Here is a 22,168-nt window from a genome sequence, read left to right as displayed (position 1 = left end):
CAATGTATCTGAGCCTTATATAGGGATGATTTTGTGTGAGGGAGAATTAAAGGTAACCTTTTGATTTAGCATTGAATCGATAGCGAAAGTCTTTTGTATTTCTCAGTCGTACTCAATTAGTCTTAAACCCTTTCGATCGATGCAATGCAGTGAAAGTACACTGCTTGCATTGCATATGCACTTCAAGCAAGCAGTTCATGCGTGTATATATCAAATAAAAACTGTTCCCAGTGTTTTAAATTAACACATTTCACGTTTATTAGTTTTAAAATGGAAAGTCAAAACAAATGAACCTAGAATCTCAACAGCTTCACATTAAAAAAGAGTTTGCCTTTAAACCTGATTGGGCACCGTTGCCACCTCCTTTGTTGGTAGATCAGAACACGTGTTGACGCTACCGCAAAATGCAACACGGCATTTACTCGGCCCGCACGGTGCATGCTGCATGCTGCATGTGCAGTGGCATGCCCCAAAGGCTGATAGGTGTGTGCTGAGTTGTGGCATGGTTTGGGATGGTAAAGTGGTTAAGGACTCGCGTATCGTAAAATTGCATTCGATGCCAAACAGACCGATGAAGCTGCATCCTCATTAAAAACAAGGGAGGCGTTCTTTGGCATGTGTGTGTGTCTGCAAAAATTTCCATATTGAAATTGAATTTTCGCTATGTTTGTTGCGGTTTTGCTGTGGGCGTTGCCACTGCTTTTCAGTTAAACTGCAGCTGCTGCAACCGACGCGACGTTTTGAGAGCAGTCTAAAGGAGAATGCGAGTCTACGCATACTTATGCAAAGCAGCTAGGATGTCAATTTTCACAGTGACAGATAAAGCAACAGATAATTCAGTCAGCATCGCAAGCAACTTATATACCATTCATATATATCTATATTTACATAAATATTCTATGTAAATGCGAGTGTTTGTATGTAATGTGGCAAGTTGGGTGGTAGTGTTAAAAGCTCGGGATAATTTAATTAAAATTGTAAAATATTTGGCGGATTTTGCATAAGCTTGCAAAATCCCATTAATTCAGAAAGCAACCCATTGTTGACCGCAACACAATCAAAATATGCAAATTTATCGCATTAACTCGCGTGAAACTTCGAATGCTGGCCCCAGCTTCGCAGCCAGTCAGCGAATGGGATAACAGCACAGCAAAGAAAGCCCAGTGCTGTTAGTAAACAAATACCATAGCCATTTAATTGAGAAACGACCTCAAGCAACGCTCAACGCCCAATGCCAACGACCAACGACCTACGCCCTATGCCAAAAAATAAGTAAGTATAAGATACTCACTCCCATCACTGAGCTTGAGGAGTTTTGTTAGATGGCCCGCGAGATCATAGTCCTATTCCTTTCGACCGCGTTCGCCACGCCAAAATAATTTAAATTTCCTTTTCTTGCGCCAACCCTCTAAGAAACATTCAAACATTTACTTGCTTCAGTTGAGCAGCAAAAAGAAGAGAGAAAAAAGGGCCAGCAATCCGCATAGAATAAATTCGCTTTCATTAATTTTACGACAATGTTGTTGGTGAGTGCTTTAACCGTAAGTACACTTACATAGACATTAAGAATTGTGTTTTAAAAGCAGCTAACTTTTAGCTTTGATTCGTTATGTTTATAGCGTTTAATAAGCATATAATTATAACAGCTTAGCAAGCTTTAGATTCGATAACAGACGATTGTATCGAACTAGTTTCAAGCCTTAAGTTCGAAGTTCGATAACTGTCTATTGTAACGATATAGCTTCGATCACTTGCCAACTACACCTATTATGAGAGCTTATCAAGGTTCAAGTTCGATAACAGTTAATTGTATCGAACTACATATATTTATCGTTCATTAAGTTGGTTCATCACTGTTCAATTTAAAACTTGTTCAGCTCGATTAGTTCCCCTAAACAATGTAAAGTAGACAAAACAAAGTGCCTCAACAACAACAAACAAATTCACTAATAGTTGCCGCATTGATGAGCTTTATTTATCACAAATATTGTCGGGTTAAATTTATGTAAATGATGTATCTATTAACTATGCATGCTTTCAGCTAAACAGTTGTCTATTGCGCTCGACAAAAACAAACAGACAAATAGGAAATATGCAAATTTGATGTGTATGTGTTAGTGTGTGTGCGTGTGCGTATGTATGTAGATTGAACAATGGACTAACCGTTTAAGTAATTGAATATCCATTTTCTTCTGTTTACATTTCCACCAGCAAAACGGACACTTTGGCCCAAGAACACAATGAAGTTGAGTTGAAATCCCCTATTCTAGTCTCATTGGCATGTCCTGGGATACCGCAATTGAGCATTTGGCTGGCACATTAACAGCAGCCAGTCAACAGCAAAAGCACAGCATTGAGTGGAGAGTGGTGAGTGTTTCTGTGGGCGTGGAGGGGGGAAATGGTGGGGTGGAACAACCGAAATACTTACCCATAACTGTGTGTACTGTTGTTGTACTCTGTGTCTGGTTGAATCTAGTTTGGTTTGGTTTCAGTTTCGTTTCGTCTCGTTTGCTTGCCGTTCAGCGTGACAAAGAGTGGGCGTTACTCTCCAATCCAATTTTCGGATTTGACTCCATTTAGATGAATTGAAGGATTAGAATAGGCGAAAAAAAAGGTTCTGCAAAGCCAATAATGGCCATGGGTACAATTCAATTTCGCCTAGCCTAGTGTACTTAAAATTTAAAAAGGATTTACGCCGTTTTTCGAAATTGATGATGTTTTCTAATTACATTTACATAACATTATTTCCACTGTTAGATGCTCATTATGTGTTATCCGAAAATGCTAACACATGTTTTTATACCCAACCCAAGAAGGGTATTCAGATTTGATAAACGTCACAAACCAAATGCAAGTATCTATGCTTGTGAATATATCCTGTAAACGAATACTCGAGTAATCCTGTATTTAGTCCTAATGCAGTTTATCAACTTATAGTATTCTATAAATAAAAGTCAGAAATAAGTAAGTTAAACGAGTGACCTTAAGTAGAACTATTTGAAAAACAACGTTTTGGATGAAAAGTCCTTATTTTTTGTATTATATGTATATTGTTTTGTGCATTTTTTTCTCCTATACGTTTATTTGAAGCTTATTGTATAAACTGAATTCGATAAATTACCTTAATTTAACAAACAAAAACCTAATTTGACAATCTATATTTTAAATATCAAGAATACCAAGCCTTAATTCATACTTTACTATTAATGCCTTGCACCTAGTTTTTTTTTTAATATAAATGGTCTTTATCTAAAAGATATATATTTATGCACAAAGTTAAAAAAAAGCTACAGTGATCATAATAAGATAATTTTTGTGATCCAGCAAATATAATCATATAAGTAGAATAACAATAAACAATCGAATGAATTCTATAATTTAATTTGCTCATAAATTTGAATTTTTCAAATCGTCTTTATGTAAACTATGTAACATATTGTGGAATTAGATAGTTTGTGGTTAAAGCAAATCGCTCACTCCCACAACTGACTGTAGGGTACAATTATTTATGACTGTGGTGTAGACGCTTCAGTGGGATTGGTGTGAGCCGCAAAAGTCCCCCAAAAAATAAAAATCAAGAGAAGAGAAGAGAGGAGAGGAAGGAAGAAGAGAGTAGAAACGAGTACGTCATACTGCGCAAGCTGTGTTGGACCTGCACAGCAGGCGCTGGCGGAATTTTGTTCTTATCTTATCCTGCTGTCGTGCTTTGTGTACACAGAGAATATGTTCTTATTTGTGAAATTGCTTACTTGTGCCGATCTCTGACTAACTAGTTTCTACCATGCTCCTGATGGTCTCTTGTCTTCCGTCTGTTCAGTTCAGTTCTGTTCTGTTGTCTACAGACTGCTGTCGATTGTCTGCTGTCCGTTGTCCAAGTTCAACTTCAACTTCACGTCCAACTCCAAGTCCAACTGCAGTGCCTTGTTTCTGTAGTTATGTTGATAATGTAGAACAACAATATATGAATGCAGACAATGAAACAAACAAGAGATTACTTGCAAACTGTTGAAACTCTTGATGGCTTTGGTACAAGTATCTTTGGCAACAAGCGAGGACCCCCTGGCGACCAAACACAGCCACATCCGATGTTATTTCACCTACGAAAGGATGTTTGCACTCCGTTATCAATGCTTATATCTGACAAAATTATTTGTATGTACGCCTACAACATAACATGACTCAAAAATCATAACAATCGAACAAGCATGCATACATAAAGGTGTGGAATTTCCCTCCTCACAAAAACAACTCCTTCCCTAAAAACAAAAGCCTCAAGGGATTTTCGCTTGGTTTTTGGGATTGCTGTCTTCATTCCTGAAGATTGTCACGCTAATTGGAAAATTTAAAGTTTACATTTTAAAGAAATTCAAGACAGGGCTTTAACTTTGGGAAAAAAGTGAATTTCTCCTCACATTTAAAAACAGTTTCGGTGCTGCTCAGCTTTCCCTAATCATAGTCTGAGGGCTTATTAAATTAAAAACAAAACGTAGCTGGAATATTCATGTTATTCCTGCCATAGTTCGCTGTGGGAAAATAATCTCTAATCCTAGTTAATGCCGTACTGTTTGGGAAATATCGAAATAATATTTCGCCACAATTCGCTTGTTTGGCGCCCAATCGATTGATGACGCTACCGTAATTAATTTCACTTAAACCCCTTGGCTGCCCTTTTTAAAATCTCACCCAAACGAATTAAGACACGTGTATAAAAGTGACTTGATTTCAACAGGAACTACAGGGAAGCATTACTTCCACCCTTCTGTTAACACCCCCCTAACAAAACACATAGAGATTGTGAGTTGACTCTCTGGCTCCATGCTGTGAGTTAATTCCTTTCGATGTGGTTATGAATTAGGCACAACTCATCATTTGCAGCAGCAGCATCTGGGTGGGAGTGGGAGTGGGAGTGTGAGAGAGTTTGTGTGCGGTTCGGAACAGGATGCAGGGTGGGCGTACCGGTTCAGCTTCACGAATATCGAATCAGACACACAAAGTTTGTGTTAACACCCGACCATTACATTACACATAGCCGAAAGCCGAAAGCAGAAAGCCATCAGGATGAAACAATATGGCACGTGACACGTCCTTTACTGCTGCCAAACGTCGTCGCTATGTGACAACAAACAAATAAAACGTGTCGCTCTCCCCGCTTCTAAGGAACATGCCCCCCTTTCGTTCCACGTGATCCAAAGATGGCAAGTAAAAAAACATAATGTGCAGGATATGACCATATAGTATTGTACATTCATATGTGGGGTTCTTTTTTTGCCAACAATAAGAGTTGTTTCAGAACGAACTATAAACTTAATCTTACATGCGATACATACATTATCCTGCATGCGAATATAATGGCATGGCTAAATCGAGGATGACGAAAGGTGGCTTTTAAAAAGTCCATTTATTCCATCTACACATTCAATAAAAGTTTCTATATAATATTTTTTTTAATTTATAACAAGCCTTTATAGCTTGTGTAAGCTTTAAAGCTACAAAAATGTAGTGTCTAACTGGCAGTGATACTATTTTTATTCACTAAATCGAGTTCAAAGTTGTTTATTACCTCATTTAATTAAGTTCACTTTATTTTAAATCCCATTGAAAATTCTCTTAAGTTTTTATCTGAAATCTTAGTTTTATTAGCTCGTCAACTTGGTTCAGCATTGTTAAATCAGCAGTATAATATTCCTTAATTGTTACATTAATCTTTTCCACCCCACCTACACTTTTTGCCCAACAATTTCCCTGTATTCAAGAATGCAGTTAAAATATAGGGAACATACTTTCTACATCATTTTAATAGAGATAAATATTAATATAATATAAACATTAAATTCAAACCGAATTTAAAACAAAATTCGTTTGTTAGTAGTTGATTTATTTATTTGAGATATTTTTTGAAGGTACTGTATAATACTAATAGATAACAACGCAATCTCCACTTGACTCAATTATTATTACTATTAATTATTATTAATTCCTTATAAATAGAATCTTTGGTTGCTATTCTAATTTTGTTGAGAATATTTCCACAAAATATAAACAACATAACAAGCTGAAACTAAAATATGACTAGAATATATGTATTTCCTATAATATACAACCTATTGCACTTAAACCAACACGGCTCTATTCCTTTTGTGCTTACAAAATAATTCAGTAATAATGTATCCTTGTTAAGTAACATTGATTCATTCGCAGTAATTAAGTTTGTTCAAAATTTTACGAACTACCAGTTAACTTAATGAGAACTGTTGTATGATTGCGCATAGAACAAACACTCTCCACTCTGCCTCTTGGCAGGGTGAGTTTGCAACAGGGGTTATTCCTCGTAGCGTCACTGATTACGGATTCCTTCAAAGCCGATGGGCAAAAGAGGAGCGGGAGAGGGAGGCATGCGTTAGCGAAGTTGGTGGGTTTTATGAAGGTAAACAAGGACCAACGCTCGCTATTTGTGTTTGTTTTTGCATCACTGTCAGTGCGCTGAGCACTGACTTTGACACGTTTTCTGACTTAATTTTAGTTTATTGCTTTTTATGTGTGCGCGATGTGCGGTGGGAAGTGGGAGGTGGGCAGTCAGAAGTGGGAAGTGGGCGGTGGTGCGATGAGAAGCTATCATAGCCGAAACTGTTCGACTGCAGTTTATGTCCGACAAACAATTGGCGTTCTTAACTCGAGCGACGGGGCGGCGGTCGCCGTCGAAGCAGGCACGTGTTGCGGATGAGACCGGCACTGAAATGCCCACTGCGCATACCGGACTACACAGTGAGAAAAACTTTATAGTATTGATAAACTTTTAAGGCACAGATTTTCCTGAGTCGAAAGTGTAACATCGAATATTCCAAAACTATTGTAAATGGATTAATATACTTAACACTATGTAGTTCCTGGAAAAAATGTTTATATAAAGTAAACACAAAAACAAAACTTTATTTTTTCAATACACAAATAACGATACATAAGAAAAAAATAAGTAGTGTTAGTTCAAAATGTGCACTATTAATACTTCTTATTGTTACATTAACAATATGGACATCTGTAGACGTGAACAGCATAATTTTTGCCAACAAACAGATCTTTTCTCTCTGTGTATATGCTGCTCCTTTGAAGTCATCCACAGCCCTCCCACAATGCTCTCTCTCTCCCCCTCTCGACTGACTCTAACGTTGACTTTTCCAACTCGATGCTGCTGCTATTGCTGCTGAGCCATGAAATACTCGTAAGTCAGCCTCCGCAGCCAGAGGACAACATCATCAGGTTAGGGTTGCCGTTGGTTGGTTTTGTTATTGCAGGGTTACCAAAGTTCGCTCCACTTATGCATGTCGCAGATACGAAGTTTTGTGTTTGCTCTTCTCACGCTTGTGACTACCAAATGACGGATTGAAATACATATGTAAATATTTGTTTGTGGGCCGCTGGTCGCTTTTCATGCTTTTCATGCAATCCTCCAATCCCCCGGGTGCCCTTATTAGATAGCAGGCACAAGGTGCCTGATTATAGCTTTGTGATAATGATAATTGTTTTTTTTTATTTTATGTTTATAATATATTCATTTATTTGGTTCTTTATTTTTCGAAAAAAAAGAGACATCAATGTCTGGCACGTGGCGAAGTTTATCGTATTGATAAGATGATAAGGCAAATGAATGGATTAAAACAAGTACTATATTTGCGATAAATTATTCATTATGTATGCATAAGCTTGCCCGTAAACCAAACCATATCCTGTGAAACTGTGAGAAAAAAATTATAAATGAAACGTTGCGAATCAATTTGTCAACTTAATTTATTAATAATAACCTTTTGAGGATTCTGTGATTTTTATTTAGCAACTTCGCTACGGACTTTGCTACTAATTATTAACATAGAATATGGAATATTCTATAATATTTTATTCTAAAAATTTAATTGAAAAATAGATTTTGCTGATTGGCAATTATTATTATTTAACAAAATCTATTTTTGCAATCAAATTTTTTAAAAAGATTTTGAGGGTCAAGGAAAAATAGTTTTTTAAATTCTTATTATCCCAAGCTTATCTATAAATTAAAACCTATACTGCAATGTGGAAGTCACAGACATTAACAATCTCTTCGTATAAGGACATAATTTAGGCAGTCGTAAAATCAGACTCCTGGTATTTATATTCTACCCTCTCCGCTTCAAATTTACACAAAGTTATTTACAGTGCATAAAGACTAATTACTAGAGAAGCCGGAATCGGAATGCGGGCAAACAGGCATAGAAGTACATCAACTGACCTTTGAACTCCATCCACATTTCGTTCATCAAGCACAAAGTCATCAGCTACATCTGTCTTTTTTCAGACACTCCTACAATTTCAGTTAGTGAATGAAAATGGAAAAAGAATCATTAAATTTTCAACATCGTACTCGTCGTACAGGCCGAGTGGCCGTTCATAAGTGTTTACACAAGTCTTCAGTTTTAACTGAAAACATAATTTTCAGCTTGATGATGAATTTAAGTGGCAACCGGTACGAGTCTCGACTCGCCTCTCTCGCTCTCTGATTCGTTTCGTATTCTGATTCTGACATATAGAACGTTTCTATGCACCCGGCAATATTTGCACAAAAAAGTTAATTAATTTAATGAAAGCTCTGCTCTCTCCCGTGTACATTTACTAATGTATCTATGTGTGTATGAGCAGATACTACGAGTATCTAGTACAACATAATTTGTTGCCTCTGCGCCAAATTTACTTTTACCATTCCAAGTTCATGCTTCAGATTTATTTGAACTTAGTAAATAAGTTTATAATATATTAAATTAAAAGTAAAGAAAAAATATATATAAACATAAATTTGTAATTTCAACAAAAATCAATAAGAGGAATAATAAATCTTTAGTATGCTATGTACATATGTATTATACGAATTACTGCAAAGTTTAAGTTAACGCAATAATTTAAGAAAGGTTTTTACTCATAGAAAAATTTTAGCATATAAATTTAATTTGTATATTTAACACAGAATAAATAAATCACCCACCCCTTATACACTTATTCAATCAGGCAACTCAATTAGTTTTGGTTTAGTCGTAAAAAGTATTTTCTTAAGGTGATTGATGAGTAGAAAGCCCGGAAAGATTTCAGTGTATTATTCCCAAAAGAATTTCCTTTTTAAGGTCTGCATCATATAACTTCGGATACCCTTCATCATATGTTCACAGCATTCTTTTCCTTCTCCCTCTAAATTATTTTAACTGCAACTTCGCAAAATTTCCCTTATAACACATTTGTTATATTTTTAACACAGCTCCACATCATTCAAATTGTTTTCAACTTTTCCTAATTTTTGTGTTATCAAAGCATAGTTTTTCCAATACTAAAAGAAAAGGGATTGCTTTCATAAATGTAAAAGATACATATTTTATTTATTATTTTTTACACGAAATCTTATAAAATAAATTAATATACTTCCTTTGGTAGCTTTATCAATATATATATAAATACGCACGTACAGACATATACATAAGCATCTGTATAGACACATTGTATTGTATAAGGTTAAAAATATAATGGTAAAAAAATGTATACATTCGCCGCATTCAAATACTCGTACATACTATATGTAGTTTCATGAAATGTACATTTTTATAATATCTATGTATTTTAATGTGTAAAGCTGCCTACACTTATCTTATGAGTACACACACAATTATTTCCTTAATCCACAATATTTTCCGATAATTTATGTAGATCTGAATAGTTTATTATGGCGCGATGTAGGAACTCGTATTGTGCCTGCAAATTATCAAATTGTTTGTTATTTATTTGTACTAATTATTCAAGTGCAGTTATAATATAACTTACGAATGAATTTAAAAGTCCTGGTCGCTGAGATCGCAATTTTCTTGTGGTTGAACATATATCTACGCTCTTCTCGAATCGCAAATGCTGAACCAAAATGCACATGGCAACAAAAATTGAACTTCGATCAGTACCCAAGCTGTAAAGATAAAAAATATTTATATTTATATCAATAATTTATCACAACTAATTGACATATCTAAATTACCTGCAGTGAACTGTGAGGGGAGATCGGCAACCAATATTTTTATGGTTTTTATAATGTTTGTGCGCTTGGTCTACAAGTTCAATAATTCCCCGACATACTTCAGGAACTTCCCCATCCACAGTAGGCCAACCGTTATACTGGAATTGCGTAACCTTCAGAGTATCATCGATTTTGCAATTTGTTACGTAGAATTCACGCCGTGTATAATACGGGCAACTTTCACTGTGTACGTATTTTACGAGTATTTGATCATATTGAATTTCATCATCTGCCCAATAGCGCGGACACTTCCTTGGACCTTCGCCAATCTGAAAGAGATATTTGGTCATATATGTATCTATTAACAATCTGGCATCAATCTCATACTCACTTCGGAAATCGTTATAAGAGTGGAAACACTTTGCTCTGAAATCATTCTCCAAAAATCGCCTATAGTACTTTCCATAGGATCTTGTGCGATGATAAACGATTCAGTATTATCATATCCTTCAATAAATGAAGCATTTATGTATGTGGAATTATCCCGCATTGGAATTGGACTTAGAATAACCTAAAGAAGATTTTGAATATAATTAATAGGTAACAAACATTCATTAATAAGCATATATAATTACTCTATTGCGGTCATATGGAATTATTTCATGGCTTCTGTTTTTCTGCATATTCTCCTCAACTTCACCTACGCTGCAGGTCTTATTTATCTCATCAGCAGTCGAAATCAATTTCTTGAAAAGCAGATCAAATTATATTATTATTTTTGGGAAGGGAACTTAAATAAATATGTGATACTAACCTCAAATTCTGTTTCCAGCAAGCATTTTCCTTCATTAGGTTTAAATTTAAGAGAGTCAATTGTCGATTGAAGCAAAGCTAGCGGTATATCCGTATTCCCATAGGTGGCAGTGTCCAACAATGCTCGGTAAAGGAAAATGTATTGTTTCTGTTAAGTACAAAAAAGTATAAAAGTATGCACTTTACCCATTATTAAAATGCTGCAATAGCTTACCAAAGACTGAACCAAAAAGTTACGTTGATGTCGCAGATCACACACCGTATTAAATATCGAAACCATGCTTTCTTCTTCCAATTGTTGTACAAGAGAGTCGAGTGCAACAAGGGTTCCAGTTCTGCCAACACCAGCACTGCAATGCACTAATATTGGCCCCCTTTGCACAGAGTAGACGGAATTAATTTGTCGTATAAACTTAATGATACCATGCGGATGCTCGGGAGCCATAAAATCTTTCCATGTCAGATAATGGTATTGTGTTATTTGTCGATGATCTTCCTCTTCTCCAATAAGATTCGATTTCGTCACGTCCAATGATCGTATAATGTAATCACCAGTTTTACGCTCTGCGGTAAATTTAACGGAAATATCGCCAAATTGTTTGGAATCGAAAACTCTTTCTGGCCAATATTTCGCGCATTTTGATTTGTTATACTCCTCCAGATTCGTAAGCATCACAATTATCTCTAAATGTTGTTCCCATATCATACGCCAAAAGTCATTGATGGTCGTTTCCATGGGTCCCTGGGCACAAATGAACTTCTTCCGCTCCTTGTAACCAATCACAAAGTTAGCATTAATATAATCAGTACTTTGGGTTCCATTAGTTGGAGATAGTTTTACTCTAGTTTGATCGTATGCCTTTATATCAGGATATCTATTCTTGCATGCATTTTCTTTCATATCACTATTCTTTGTCGTACGATCACTAAAGCGATTGGGCAGCATTTCATATTCGCGTAGAAAACCATAATCTGTATCCTTATGTCGATTCTTATAGGCTGTCACCAAATCGGTTTTATGTATAGGCCCAGTATCGAAACCCTTTTGGTTACCAGAGCCAATAAATTGACTATGGTTGTTGATTCGTCGTCCAAATAGTGCCCTGCTAAGTGGGTAATACAATTAATTAGCTAATCACTAATAGTATTTTAGATAAATAAATACCTTAATGAGTCCCTCAATGTCAAGGTATCTTCGTCGGGCATTGCGTTCTTAGTCTTTTGATGATGTATAATCCATAATGTTACAAAGATCACAACTACTGCCAGTGAAATCGCCAGCACTTGAATACCAGTATTCAAATAAAACTTTGTATCGTCAAGAGATTGAATTTGTTCAGCTTTAGTAGCGGGTGTAATGACATCAAAGTAATCACTATATGCCATAAGAACAGTCTCCCCAGATCGCACTGTAGAGAATAAATTAGTATACATGTAATATAAACAAAGTCTGTTAAGACTTACCAATAATTTCAATAAATCCAGTGTAATTTGAATTTATGTCAATTTCGCCATCCCAAATCTCTAGGGGATTACTGACAGCAACTTCTTCTGGTGCAATTGTTGGAATGTTAGTGCCTAAGCTCGTGTCTTCATTGCTTGTAGCAACTGTGGGATTTCGTCTTCTACGTTTTCTGCCTTCTAACATTTTAATCGAGTTTTCTGTTAGATTGCCAAGCTTGATAAGATCTTCCTTAGGTGGCAGAATGGGATCTAAATTGAAAAATAAATTCTTGATTAACTCATTAAATTCAACATAAACATTGAAATTCGTACCTGGTTTAGAAATGGGGCGTTGTGTGTTGTAAAAAGGAGTATCGATAAGACACTTGCGACATATCTCATCATTGGCAATAAGATCCTCGAGATTATTCGAGAATCGCATTTCATCGCCCAAAAATATCTCCGATTTGAAATAGCGAGTACTAAGCATCTCAGCCAAATATGCATGGTTATGTGTCTTACTGATATTACTCAGCTCATTAAACGTGGCTATATTCAGCTTAGCCGGAGGAGGCAACTCGATGTCTCCATTTACGATCTTAACCAGATACAATCGATAGCAGCAAATTGGACCATTTCTCTCGCTTACTTTGGGCAAGTACAATTTCAAGACATATTTGGGACCGTTCTTCACCTTTGTCCACATCGTTTTGCCAATTGTTTCGGGCGTCGAAATAGGCATAAAGCAATTGGCCACAGCAGGTTCGCCAGTCTTCTTATGTCTCGTTATCGCAGAGACGGTTACAGTGTAGTTCGTATTGGGGCTGACATTTTCGTAGCTGGCTTTGTGACTAGGTTCATCGACTCTGCGTATAGTTGGTCCCCACTTTTCGGTAGATATAATTCCATCTTGATTGTATGTATAATTGCCCTCTAAGTTAATGAGATATGAAACGATTTTGCCATTTGGTGTCTTGGGCACACCCCAACCAACAGAAACAGAATTAGATCGGGAGTTATTCTGCTGATTGCAATGAATAGTCAAATTCATGGGTTTTGTGGCAACGCCATCCATGGTGGTGCCATTCACAATCTCAGACCAATTACCACATGTCTTTGTCAGATCACTGCAAGCGCGCACCTGAAACTTGTAGTCAGTTGCAGTTTTCAATTTATCAAACATATATGGCAAATTGCGAGAGTTCTGTTGGTAAGTGACCGTCTCAATTAACTTGGACTTTTCACCCGATTCGGACACAGTCAATTCATAGTACTGAATGAATTCAATTAAGTCTTGCGATGGCGGATTCCAGCCAATCGTAATTGTCGATGCTGTGCTCCCGGTTGTCTCCACTTTGGGTATAAACGTTGGATCATGATCCAATGTAGTGACGCCAAATGGATATTGATTTGGTGTCCCATCGCCAATCGAGTTTTTGCCAGTTATTCGTAAATGGTAAGTTGTATTCGCTTTGAAATTGTCGAGCACATAGGATGTGTAGTTGCCATTGATATACTGTTTATAATATTCGAAGGTCGATGAACCCGCCTGGGCGTATTGTATAAAGAACTTTTGCACTGGATCGTTGCCATCGTATGATGTCCAATTGAGAAATATCTTGTTGGCACCCACAGCTTTCACATAATCAATACTGATCTGTGGCACTTCCATCACAAGCAACGCAATCTCTTTGGCCACAATCTCTTCACCAGTGGATCCATATAGCACACATTTATACGTGCCGTTTTCTTTTTTATAGACTTCTGTGAATTCCAAAGTGAAGTTTAATCGTGTCTCGCTCAACTGTGTGATACTGTAAAAGTTTTCGAGATCCGCCACATGGCTGCCGTCTTTTAGCCATTTCAACTGCTTATTTAAGGTCATATTTTGTGGATAAATGTCAAATACACAATACAATATGGCACTATGACCTATCTTTCGTTTAATGTAATCAACCGTACTATCAATGACTTTTGGTTGAAGAAATGGCTGCAAGTTGTATTCGATTGTGTCGTTGCTCTTAGGAAGTTTGCATGTGTAGCTGCCAATATCCGTTATAACCACATCACGTATGTGAAGCACATTGTTATATTTAGATATACCATCGCTGCTGTTATCATCCGTCACAATATCAGCACTAATTGTAAATCTGAAAGTAATAAATAACAAAAATGTTAACGGAAATGTTACAAAATATATCATTTTTATAATGGTTCATCAAGTTTTGTTATATTTATACTACATTGAAATCTTTTGGATAAGAAAATATAATTAAGTGTTTGTTTTTTGTGTTTTACTATCATAGTAACTTTCACAGAAGATGATGTATTATTTAATTGAGCAATTATATAGTATTATTTTCCATAGATTTTTTAAGTTACCAAAATATATTTATAATATGTATATGCTTACCTGGTATCCACAGCGTTAATGCTCTCGTTCTTAAATATCCAAGTCGCAGGTTCTGTCTCGGAAACACATCCTAAGGATGCGTTTGTCCCTATTTTCACCCATTCTGCAACGACAAGTGAAGAACAAAGAAGTTAGAGATAGTTTTAAAAGGTGCAGTCAGAAAAATACAGCATGATGTCAGCCCCACTCACGAAACCCTATCAGCAAAAAGGGCTTAACAGCTCCACCAATTTGATGACGAATGAAACGTAATAAAACGTACTGCACTTTGACACTTAATTAACAGCACATCAAACAAAAAACGCTTTTATAATTAAAAATGACGACAACAAGCATAAATTAAAATTTGTATAAAAGTAACATCGAATAACTCAACTGTTGACTGAACTCAACTGTTGACGGCGGCCGGTCTATGAAACGCCCTCCCCCCTCTATTTCACCCCACCACCCATTTTCAACAACACAATATTAGTATACACTTGCTGGCCCATTTTTAGGGGTGTACTACACACAAAAATGACAGATCTAATAAGCGTACTTGCAAACGAAATGTCGAGCATGTCTCACAAAGTTTCTCATCCTTCGACTAACACATAAAAATCCTTTATCACACATAAAGCAAATAGGCGGTGTGCACTCATACATAAGTACATACGAGTATGCATGTGTGTATATACACACATTGGGTTTGTATATCTGCAGATAAATTTGCGTAGATATTTATGTATGTGTATGTGTATATACAAAATAAAATGCAGTCAAAACACGGAAACTATCACAAAATCCATATATGTAGTTGTTTGCTTTGCATAAATGTTTGATATTATTTCACACTTTATTTATACCTCTAATAGATCCTTGTGCAAATTCATTTGTAAATAAGAAAAGTAAAAGAGTCACAAAGGCATATATTCGGTGTTCGTAAAAACACGCCATCGCCTAATAACTATGTGAATACTTTTCAATATTTAAAAGGACATAAGCGCTTTAGTCCCTTTCCGTTTTATTTGTTTTATCAATTTCACTGTTGCAAACTTTTACAACAACATATTAATTTAATTCTGCTTCTAGTTTGTTAAAAACTGGCTAGACTCTATTTGGCACAGGGTGTAAGAAGACCAAAAAAAAAATATTCTCATCAATTCCACACCCTTTAAAAAATGTTTCACAATTTTGGTATATCGAAAACGAAACACCATCAGCTGTGTATATCGATACTGTATTTCGATAAATTCCGTTGAAATCTTCAATTTATTATAAATAAACTGTTTTGGACAAATCAATCAACACAAAACATATCATACAATTAATAAAATGACTACACAATTAATAATTAAAACCTTTGTATTTATATTTTGTAATAAAATTAAAATGATAACATTTAGATAGCTGCTTGATCAACCACCCTACGAATAAATCGATAATAGAAAAAGCGACGCTATCTTGCCTACGTTTAATACAATTGATGCGGCGTTGTAGTTTCTTTTTCCCTGCCGGCTCCAATTTTTTGCATTTATCTGATTTTTGGTACCAATATAAATAAAGCAAAATGAAGTTGGTGAGGTATGTTAAGTATACGAGTGCCACCAAATGTAATTTATAACCTAAACGCGGCTGTGTGTATTAATTACATGTGTGATTGCAAATTTGTATACATATAACCCAAGTGTTTGTACTTAAGTATGTGTGTGTGTGCATCTGTCAACATGCTTAAGAGTCGAAAAACCCCGCGAAATGTTAAATACTAATTTTTAATGAATGATGCACTCATTGAAACTAAACAATTATATTTATAATTAAATTCACCTTTTCAGATTCTTAATGAAGTTAAGTCACGAGACTGTGACAGTTGAATTGAAGAACGGAACTCAAATTCATGGCACAATCACCGGAGTGGATGTTGCTATGAACACACATCTGAAAAGTGTTAAAATGACCATCAAGAATCGAGATCCCGTCCACTTGGAGTCCTTGAGCATTCGTGGTAATAACATACGCTACTTCATACTGCCCGACAGTCTGCCATTGGAAACTCTGCTTATTGATGATACTCCCAAGTCGAAGTCAAAGAAAAAGGATAGTGGCCGTGTTGGAAACCGAGGACGAGGAAGAGGCAGCCGTGGGCGTGGTGGACCAAGGGGACGTGGCAGAGGCAGAGCTCCGGCCAGACGTTAAATATGTAATACACAATATAATAAAAACACATACAACTACTATTGGACTATTTCATTAAGTTGCCACAAACTGAGATGCATTCTGTCAAGTATATATATTCAGAATATTTAATAGCAGTAAGCACAAAAAGATTGTATTAAAAAGTATAAAATATGCATTTTTTAAGCATTATTAATACTTTAATAACAAATTATATGAAAGTTTAATGATAACGAATGATAGGAGTGAGCTGATAATGTGACCGCACTTTTATTTGCGAATTATTTATTCTCTTGCGCAACAGTTGGTCACACTACAGCGTGATTAATGTGATTCTATTGAGTGATTTAATAATAACAAACAAACGGGCACACTACATTAATTCAGTCGTAGTTCTTGTTTTTGTTCAACATTTTAAGTTTTCGTGTTTGCTGTTGAATTTAAGTATTATGCCACCCCCAAGACCAAAGGGGATAGGATTTAATACAGGGGTCACACCAGCTAGGCCCAGCTCAAACACCCCCATGTCGGAAAGACAACAAATGGCGTTATTAATCCAAATGACAGCAACCTCCTCAACAGGTAAACCAAACGCACCAAAATACAACGCTCTTAAAGCATAAACAATTTGTTAAATGTGTTTAATTACATAAGTAAACGCTAAAGTCGGCGGCAATAAAGTGTTTAGATAAAAACAATAAGTTACAGTGCTGTAAAAAACATATGTTTTGAGGGCGTCGTAATATGCAGCCATTGTACCACTCACACATACAAGGCAGCCCGTCACATGTACGTCTGTGTATGTGTGTAAATTTTCATGTAGATACATATGTATGTATGTACGTGCTTGCAATTTTCAGTGTGATCTTTTTCACTTCGCGTGAGTGGTAAAACTGTGTGAGCAAGTGTTTGTAATAAGTAACAAAAGGGTAAACTATAAACAATATATATTCGTAAAATATCTATGTACTTGTATTAAAATAGTTACTTCATCGGAAAAGTTTTATTCCAGCGTAATAACAAAGAAAAGCAATAGGAGCAGTATGGCCATCAAACTTTTTTTTGTTCACGCCTCTGACATTCTGGGTTTTTTCTTCATTGCTACGAAGTTGGCCAGTGCTACCCATTGCAACCTTTATAACTCTCTTTTCCATGTAGTGAATTTGAAACTACCCATTTCGATAGAAAGAAATTCTAACTATATTATAACTTAAAGAAAATATATATACATGTGTAACTTGACAGAAAATGTATTCATTTGAGACTCTGTAATGTATATACATAAATGTATATTTTAGATCCCAAAAAAACATAGTAAGCTAGAGACACGCCCTCGGCCGCTAAAGAATACAAAAGAAAAAAAGAAATTGTGGCCGGTGTTTTAAAGCTGCAAGGACGAAAATCTAGATACATTCGGAAAATTTAATAACGATGTAATAATACATTTGGAAGCCATTTAACAAAATTATAGGGTTGAAGTTGAGGTCTTATGCTACGTCTCTTTCACTTAAAATTCTTCTTTAAATATAGTATTCCATCTTAAAGTTGAATAGAGTTGACTTTTTCAATTAGAAATACACTTTAGCTTAAATCAGCCTTTCGGGCGAAATATTGTTTTTACTTAAACAAATTTTTCTTAAAATAGTGTTGTGACTGCAGTATACTTCTTATTTTCAACCATATTCAAACACAATAGTAATTAAATTAAATTTCCGCATAATCCTTTTTAGAGACATCGCGTGCGCATTCAAAGAAAAATGATAAAAAGGGAGATGCAACAACAGAAATTGATGAGCAGCTCAATGCTACGGAAAAGCAATTAGAAATCGCTGAAGGTAAAGAGAAGGCGTCAGCATCTAACGATGATGGAGGCGGCATCACGGCGGATGGCAAAAATGTCGAACCAACTATAGTGCAAAGCGTGACAAGTACAAAGCGTAGTTATTCGGATGTAGAGGAAGATTTCGAGGAACATGCTGGAGGCGATGATGTGAAAAAGAAGAAACGAAAAGATTTGGATAATGCAGCGAAAGATGTGAAAAGCGCATCCGTCAAGTTATCCTCAAAGATTGATAAGAACACAAAGCAAGCGTCGGCAAAGAATTCCCCATCGGCGACAGGCAGTAAATCAAGCGCAACTGTGGCAACCGCCGCCGCCAACGCGGAGAAGGAAGCGGACGTGAACAAGGCCGTTGACATTGAAAATGAAACAGAAGGCGGCAGCAGTGAGGATTATAAGAGCAATGATAGTCTCTATAATGGAGGATTGAAGGTACCACCTCTGAAAATTGTGATTCCCCAGCAGAATTGTTCAATCGACACCGATGGTAATGTGTTGCGAAAAGTAGCCGCATCAAAGAATGCAGCATTGCCGTATGTGGTCAGCTCGAATAGCGATTCCATTGACAATCAACAATTGCTATCAACTACCAATCAACAACAATGCCTCAGCCCGCATGAGAGTCCACAGAAAGTGAACATTGCCTGTTCCTCCACAATACTGGATGATAAGAACATTAAACTATTCAATGACGAAAAGAATCTAAGAGTCTTGCGTAGCTCATACAGAAGCTGTGTGACAAGCGCTGAACGCAGCTCGAACAATTCATCACCGCAAATGCAAAGTAGTTCCCCATCGCCAGCGTCATCGAATCATGCCAATGATAATGCCGACATTAAGGTATCATATACAAATATGACATCGAGCCCAATTCAACACAATCAATTCGATCATGATGTTTTACCGAATGTGCCCAGTCCATCGACTTCATCCACATCCTCGTCCAAGGAGATAATCTCATCATCGAACGCTGACTTGCATCCGCGCAAACGAAAAATAAGACCCAAAAATATTAATGATGATAGCTCCAAAACCCCCCAAGCAGCTGATACGTCGTCCGTAACCACTGGCGAATCGCATCCACATGATTATCCATTCACAAATGGATTCCAAATGTTTTTGAATATTCGCCGACAAGTTGAGAAGAAATGGAAGAATTTGTATCCGGTAAAACCGCGTCCGCCACAAGGATACAATGATTATCTGCTCACAAAGAAATCATACCTTCTCAATAAAGATGTAAATACCCCCGAAATTGAAATACCCGATGCTATTCCTGAGAGTATGAGATCCTTCTATGTGCAACAGGAAAAGGCCAGGCGAGAACTGGTCGAGGAGCATACGGTGGAGCGTGAAAAGCTATGTTTAAATGTTGAACAAGAAATCATTCGAGTGCATTCGAAGGCAGCCAGAAGTTTATCTGGACAAATTGCACCGTATTCCGTTTGTACATTCTTAAAAGACGATGAAATTTACAATATGATTACCCCAGAGCAAGATGAGAAAGAGAAGAGTGCACGATGTCGCTTCAATGGTCGCTTGCTACTGAGCTGGCTGCAAGATGTGGACGACAAGTGGGAGAAAATCAAGGTAGGTTCTTATTATTTACGCCCGTATTTGCGATTTATTTATTAACATCCTTCTCTTTGCAGGAATCAATGGTTTTGCGGCAGCATAATGAGGCAGAGAGCCTGCATGCCATCCAAGTAATGGATTGGAATATCTGCCTAAAACAAAACAAATTGTGTGACTACATATTTGAGTCCAGTGTGGACAAGAATCACGTGCCTATCGTACATGTCGGAGAGGATTTTGATACATTGCCAGCATGAAAATGTACGGAAATTAAGTTAATAAGTTACAATATACTTTATTTTTACAATATGTGTATTGATTACTTCATTTTTTTTAAACGTCACATTTATTTATTGTATATGCTCTCAATAAACATAAGCTAAGAGTCCACACGCAATTCAAAAGCTTCCTATGTTAAGGCATATTAAAAGCAAAGCTTCGCAAGTCAGTTTTTATAACGTTTTGCTATATTCTTAATATTATAAATTAGTTCACAATTGGAGTAACATTTCATTTACTTGGAAATTGTATTCAATACAGTTCTCGCATACTGAATCGTCTCCTGAAACATAAATTTAATTAATCGATTATAGTATTTTTCCACAATAACTTACTTCACAAGTATCCGCCAAAGCTTTGTTATTGATAATTTGCTTAAGTGTCACAGCAGCTTCCTTCTGTTGGGCTGAAGGAAGTTTCCATTTGCTATTCACGGAAAGTGCCGATAAAGCGTATAGAGTGGCTTCTTGTTTATCGTCATATTCGTCTTTAGCCTCCAGCTTGCTTAAAAGGATTTGCGCCGCATTTTGCTTATTAACGAGATCTAGAAAAGTCGCAAATATTACTGACTAAGCAGACAACCCGCAATGAAAGTGGTTACCTCGGAATGAATTGTCATTTGATGATAAGGTCGCTATAAGGAATGCCGCTTTAATGTACACTGGGCTATGATTCGAACTTAAACAGGCCAAGATTTGTTTAACGCCATTTGTGCGCAGAAACTCTTTGAGACCAGCTGGAAAGTTTTGCACCAAGGACGAAACAGCATAGATGGAACCCTTGGCCAAGTCCTCATCAGTGTCATTCATAGTGGACGTGAGCACAGGAATCAACTTTTCATTCAAGAAATAGTTCTGACAGAACTCATTGTTTTGAGCCATTTCTGCGACTATATAAATGGACTGTGGCCGCAAATCGCGATTCGGAGTTCTGATATATGCCAACAAAGTTGTTATGCCACCAACTTTCACAAACGAATTGGCAGCATCGATATCATCAATATTATCACGAATTATATCCAAACACTCCAATTTCTCAGCCGTGCTTATGGAATCATTGTTCAACTTGGCGAGTGCGTATTGAACTTCATCGACCGTCATTGACATCGATTGCAAGGCGCCTTGTAGGAATTCTTGTTTCTAAAAAGATGTATGTGCATATAGCTTAAACAGTCATAGATTATGTGTGGAAGCCGTATTACTACCTGCGTATCTATGTTATCAAGGTTTTCAGCTGGTTCGGCGTCTTCTCCTGTATGTTCAACTGCTAGTCTAAGCAATCCCTGGAGAAAATTAAATAATTAATGCAATGTCTAAATCACACAAGTTGTACTTCTATGATTACCTCTAAATTTTGTTTATGTTTCGGAGGTACTCTAGACATTTTAATTGTTTACTTTTAAATGTTTGCTTGAAATATAAAACTATTCGCATGTGTGATTGATTTGTAAATAAATGAGTAAACATGTGGGCAGCGTGACCGCAACTTGAAAATAACAGATATTTCTAGAAAATATACCAATATACCATCAAATTAGCCACTTAATAATATTCAAAAAATATACTCTTAGCGTACCAAAAAGTAATATACTCAAAATACTGCAACGTTGCGTATCATACATTTCTTTTATTTCTGAGTT

General features: G+C 36.4%; 4 protein-coding genes and 1 long non-coding RNA gene across 7 annotated transcripts; 3 read left to right on the top strand and 2 right to left on the bottom strand.

Annotated features, from left to right (window-relative positions):
• The first annotated feature begins 1,900 nt into the window (after positions 1 to 1,900).
• LOC133846245 (uncharacterized) lies at positions 1,901 to 7,762 on the top strand. 2 transcript variants are annotated; one of them, XR_009894850.1, is made up of 3 exons: positions 1,901 to 2,133; positions 2,212 to 2,367; positions 7,582 to 7,762. It is a non-coding gene; the product is annotated as an uncharacterized LOC133846245 (long non-coding RNA). The 2 variants fall into 2 exon arrangements; XR_009894851.1 differs by having other exon boundaries at positions 1,901 to 2,107; positions 7,582 to 7,761.
• A 1,597-nt stretch (positions 7,763 to 9,359) lies between these two features.
• On the bottom strand, positions 9,360 to 15,789 carry LOC133842774 (tyrosine-protein phosphatase 69D). Of its 2 annotated transcripts, none has more exons than XM_062276017.1 (12): positions 15,527 to 15,789; positions 14,682 to 14,784; positions 12,602 to 14,418; positions 12,290 to 12,538; positions 11,991 to 12,234; positions 11,040 to 11,928; positions 10,827 to 10,973; positions 10,648 to 10,758; positions 10,404 to 10,583; positions 10,034 to 10,341; positions 9,829 to 9,964; positions 9,360 to 9,759 (listed from the first exon to the last, which is right to left on the bottom strand). In XM_062276017.1, exons 1-12 carry the CDS (start codon positions 15,615 to 15,617, stop codon positions 9,682 to 9,684), a joined length of 4,353 nt encoding a protein of 1,450 aa, XP_062132001.1. In that variant the 5' UTR covers positions 15,618 to 15,789; the 3' UTR covers positions 9,360 to 9,681. The 2 variants fall into 2 exon arrangements, with proteins under 2 accessions (XP_062132001.1, XP_062132000.1); XM_062276016.1 differs by having other exon boundaries at positions 11,040 to 11,931; positions 15,527 to 15,788.
• Positions 15,790 to 16,089: 300 nt separating this feature from the next.
• On the top strand, positions 16,090 to 16,897 carry LOC133842783 (probable small nuclear ribonucleoprotein Sm D1). The gene is made up of 2 exons (XM_062276033.1): positions 16,090 to 16,244; positions 16,496 to 16,897. The coding sequence occupies exons 1-2, from the start codon at positions 16,231 to 16,233 to the stop codon at positions 16,854 to 16,856; spliced, it is 375 nt and encodes a 124-aa protein (XP_062132017.1). The 5' UTR covers positions 16,090 to 16,230; the 3' UTR covers positions 16,857 to 16,897.
• Positions 16,898 to 17,184: 287 nt separating this feature from the next.
• LOC133842777 (ankyrin repeat domain-containing protein 11) lies at positions 17,185 to 21,025 on the top strand. Its single transcript, XM_062276019.1, has 3 exons — positions 17,185 to 17,417; positions 18,566 to 20,265; positions 20,328 to 21,025. The coding sequence occupies exons 1-3, from the start codon at positions 17,285 to 17,287 to the stop codon at positions 20,505 to 20,507; spliced, it is 2,013 nt and encodes a 670-aa protein (XP_062132003.1). The 5' UTR covers positions 17,185 to 17,284; the 3' UTR covers positions 20,508 to 21,025.
• On the bottom strand, positions 20,500 to 22,032 carry LOC133842781 (hsp70-binding protein 1). The gene is made up of 5 exons (XM_062276031.1): positions 21,874 to 22,032; positions 21,734 to 21,811; positions 21,131 to 21,668; positions 20,865 to 21,073; positions 20,500 to 20,812 (listed from the first exon to the last, which is right to left on the bottom strand). Exons 1-5 carry the CDS (start codon positions 21,910 to 21,912, stop codon positions 20,765 to 20,767), a joined length of 912 nt encoding a protein of 303 aa, XP_062132015.1. The 5' UTR covers positions 21,913 to 22,032; the 3' UTR covers positions 20,500 to 20,764.
• Between the last annotated feature and the right edge of the window lie 136 nt (positions 22,033 to 22,168).

This window comes from Drosophila sulfurigaster, chromosome 3 (genome assembly GCF_023558435.1).
Source record: "Drosophila sulfurigaster albostrigata strain 15112-1811.04 chromosome 3, ASM2355843v2, whole genome shotgun sequence".
NCBI classification, from domain to species: Eukaryota; Metazoa; Arthropoda; class Insecta; order Diptera; family Drosophilidae; genus Drosophila; species Drosophila sulfurigaster.
Note: the sequence above shows the minus strand (reverse complement) of the source record. Positions and strands in the feature narration are given on the sequence as shown.

Bases quoted from the DNA above. Each gene is read 5' to 3' on its own strand.
- LOC133842774 (XM_062276016.1), bottom strand. From the start codon at position 15,617: ATGGCGTGTTTTTACGAACACCGAATATATGCCTTTGTGACTCTTTTA. The intron at 12,235-12,289 runs GTAAGTCTTAAC...TATTCTCTACAG, and splicing joins TGGATTTATTGAAATTATTG to TGCGATCTGGGGAGACTGTT. The intron at 10,584-10,647 runs GTAATTATATAT...AATCTTCTTTAG, and splicing joins TTCCATATGACCGCAATAGA to GTTATTCTAAGTCCAATTCC.
- LOC133842777 (XM_062276019.1), top strand. From the start codon at position 17,285: ATGCCACCCCCAAGACCAAAGGGGATAGGATTTAATACAGGGGTCACA. The intron at 17,418-18,565 runs GTAAACCAAACG...AATCCTTTTTAG, and splicing joins GACAGCAACCTCCTCAACAG to AGACATCGCGTGCGCATTCA. The intron at 20,266-20,327 runs GTAGGTTCTTAT...TTCTCTTTGCAG, and splicing joins ACAAGTGGGAGAAAATCAAG to GAATCAATGGTTTTGCGGCA.
- LOC133842781 (XM_062276031.1), bottom strand. From the start codon at position 21,912: ATGTCTAGAGTACCTCCGAAACATAAACAAAATTTAGAG. The intron at 21,074-21,130 runs GTAACCACTTTC...CGACTTTTCTAG, and splicing joins AAATGACAATTCATTCCGAG to ATCTCGTTAATAAGCAAAAT. The intron at 20,813-20,864 runs GTAAGTTATTGT...TTTATGTTTCAG, and splicing joins CTTTGGCGGATACTTGTGAA to GAGACGATTCAGTATGCGAG.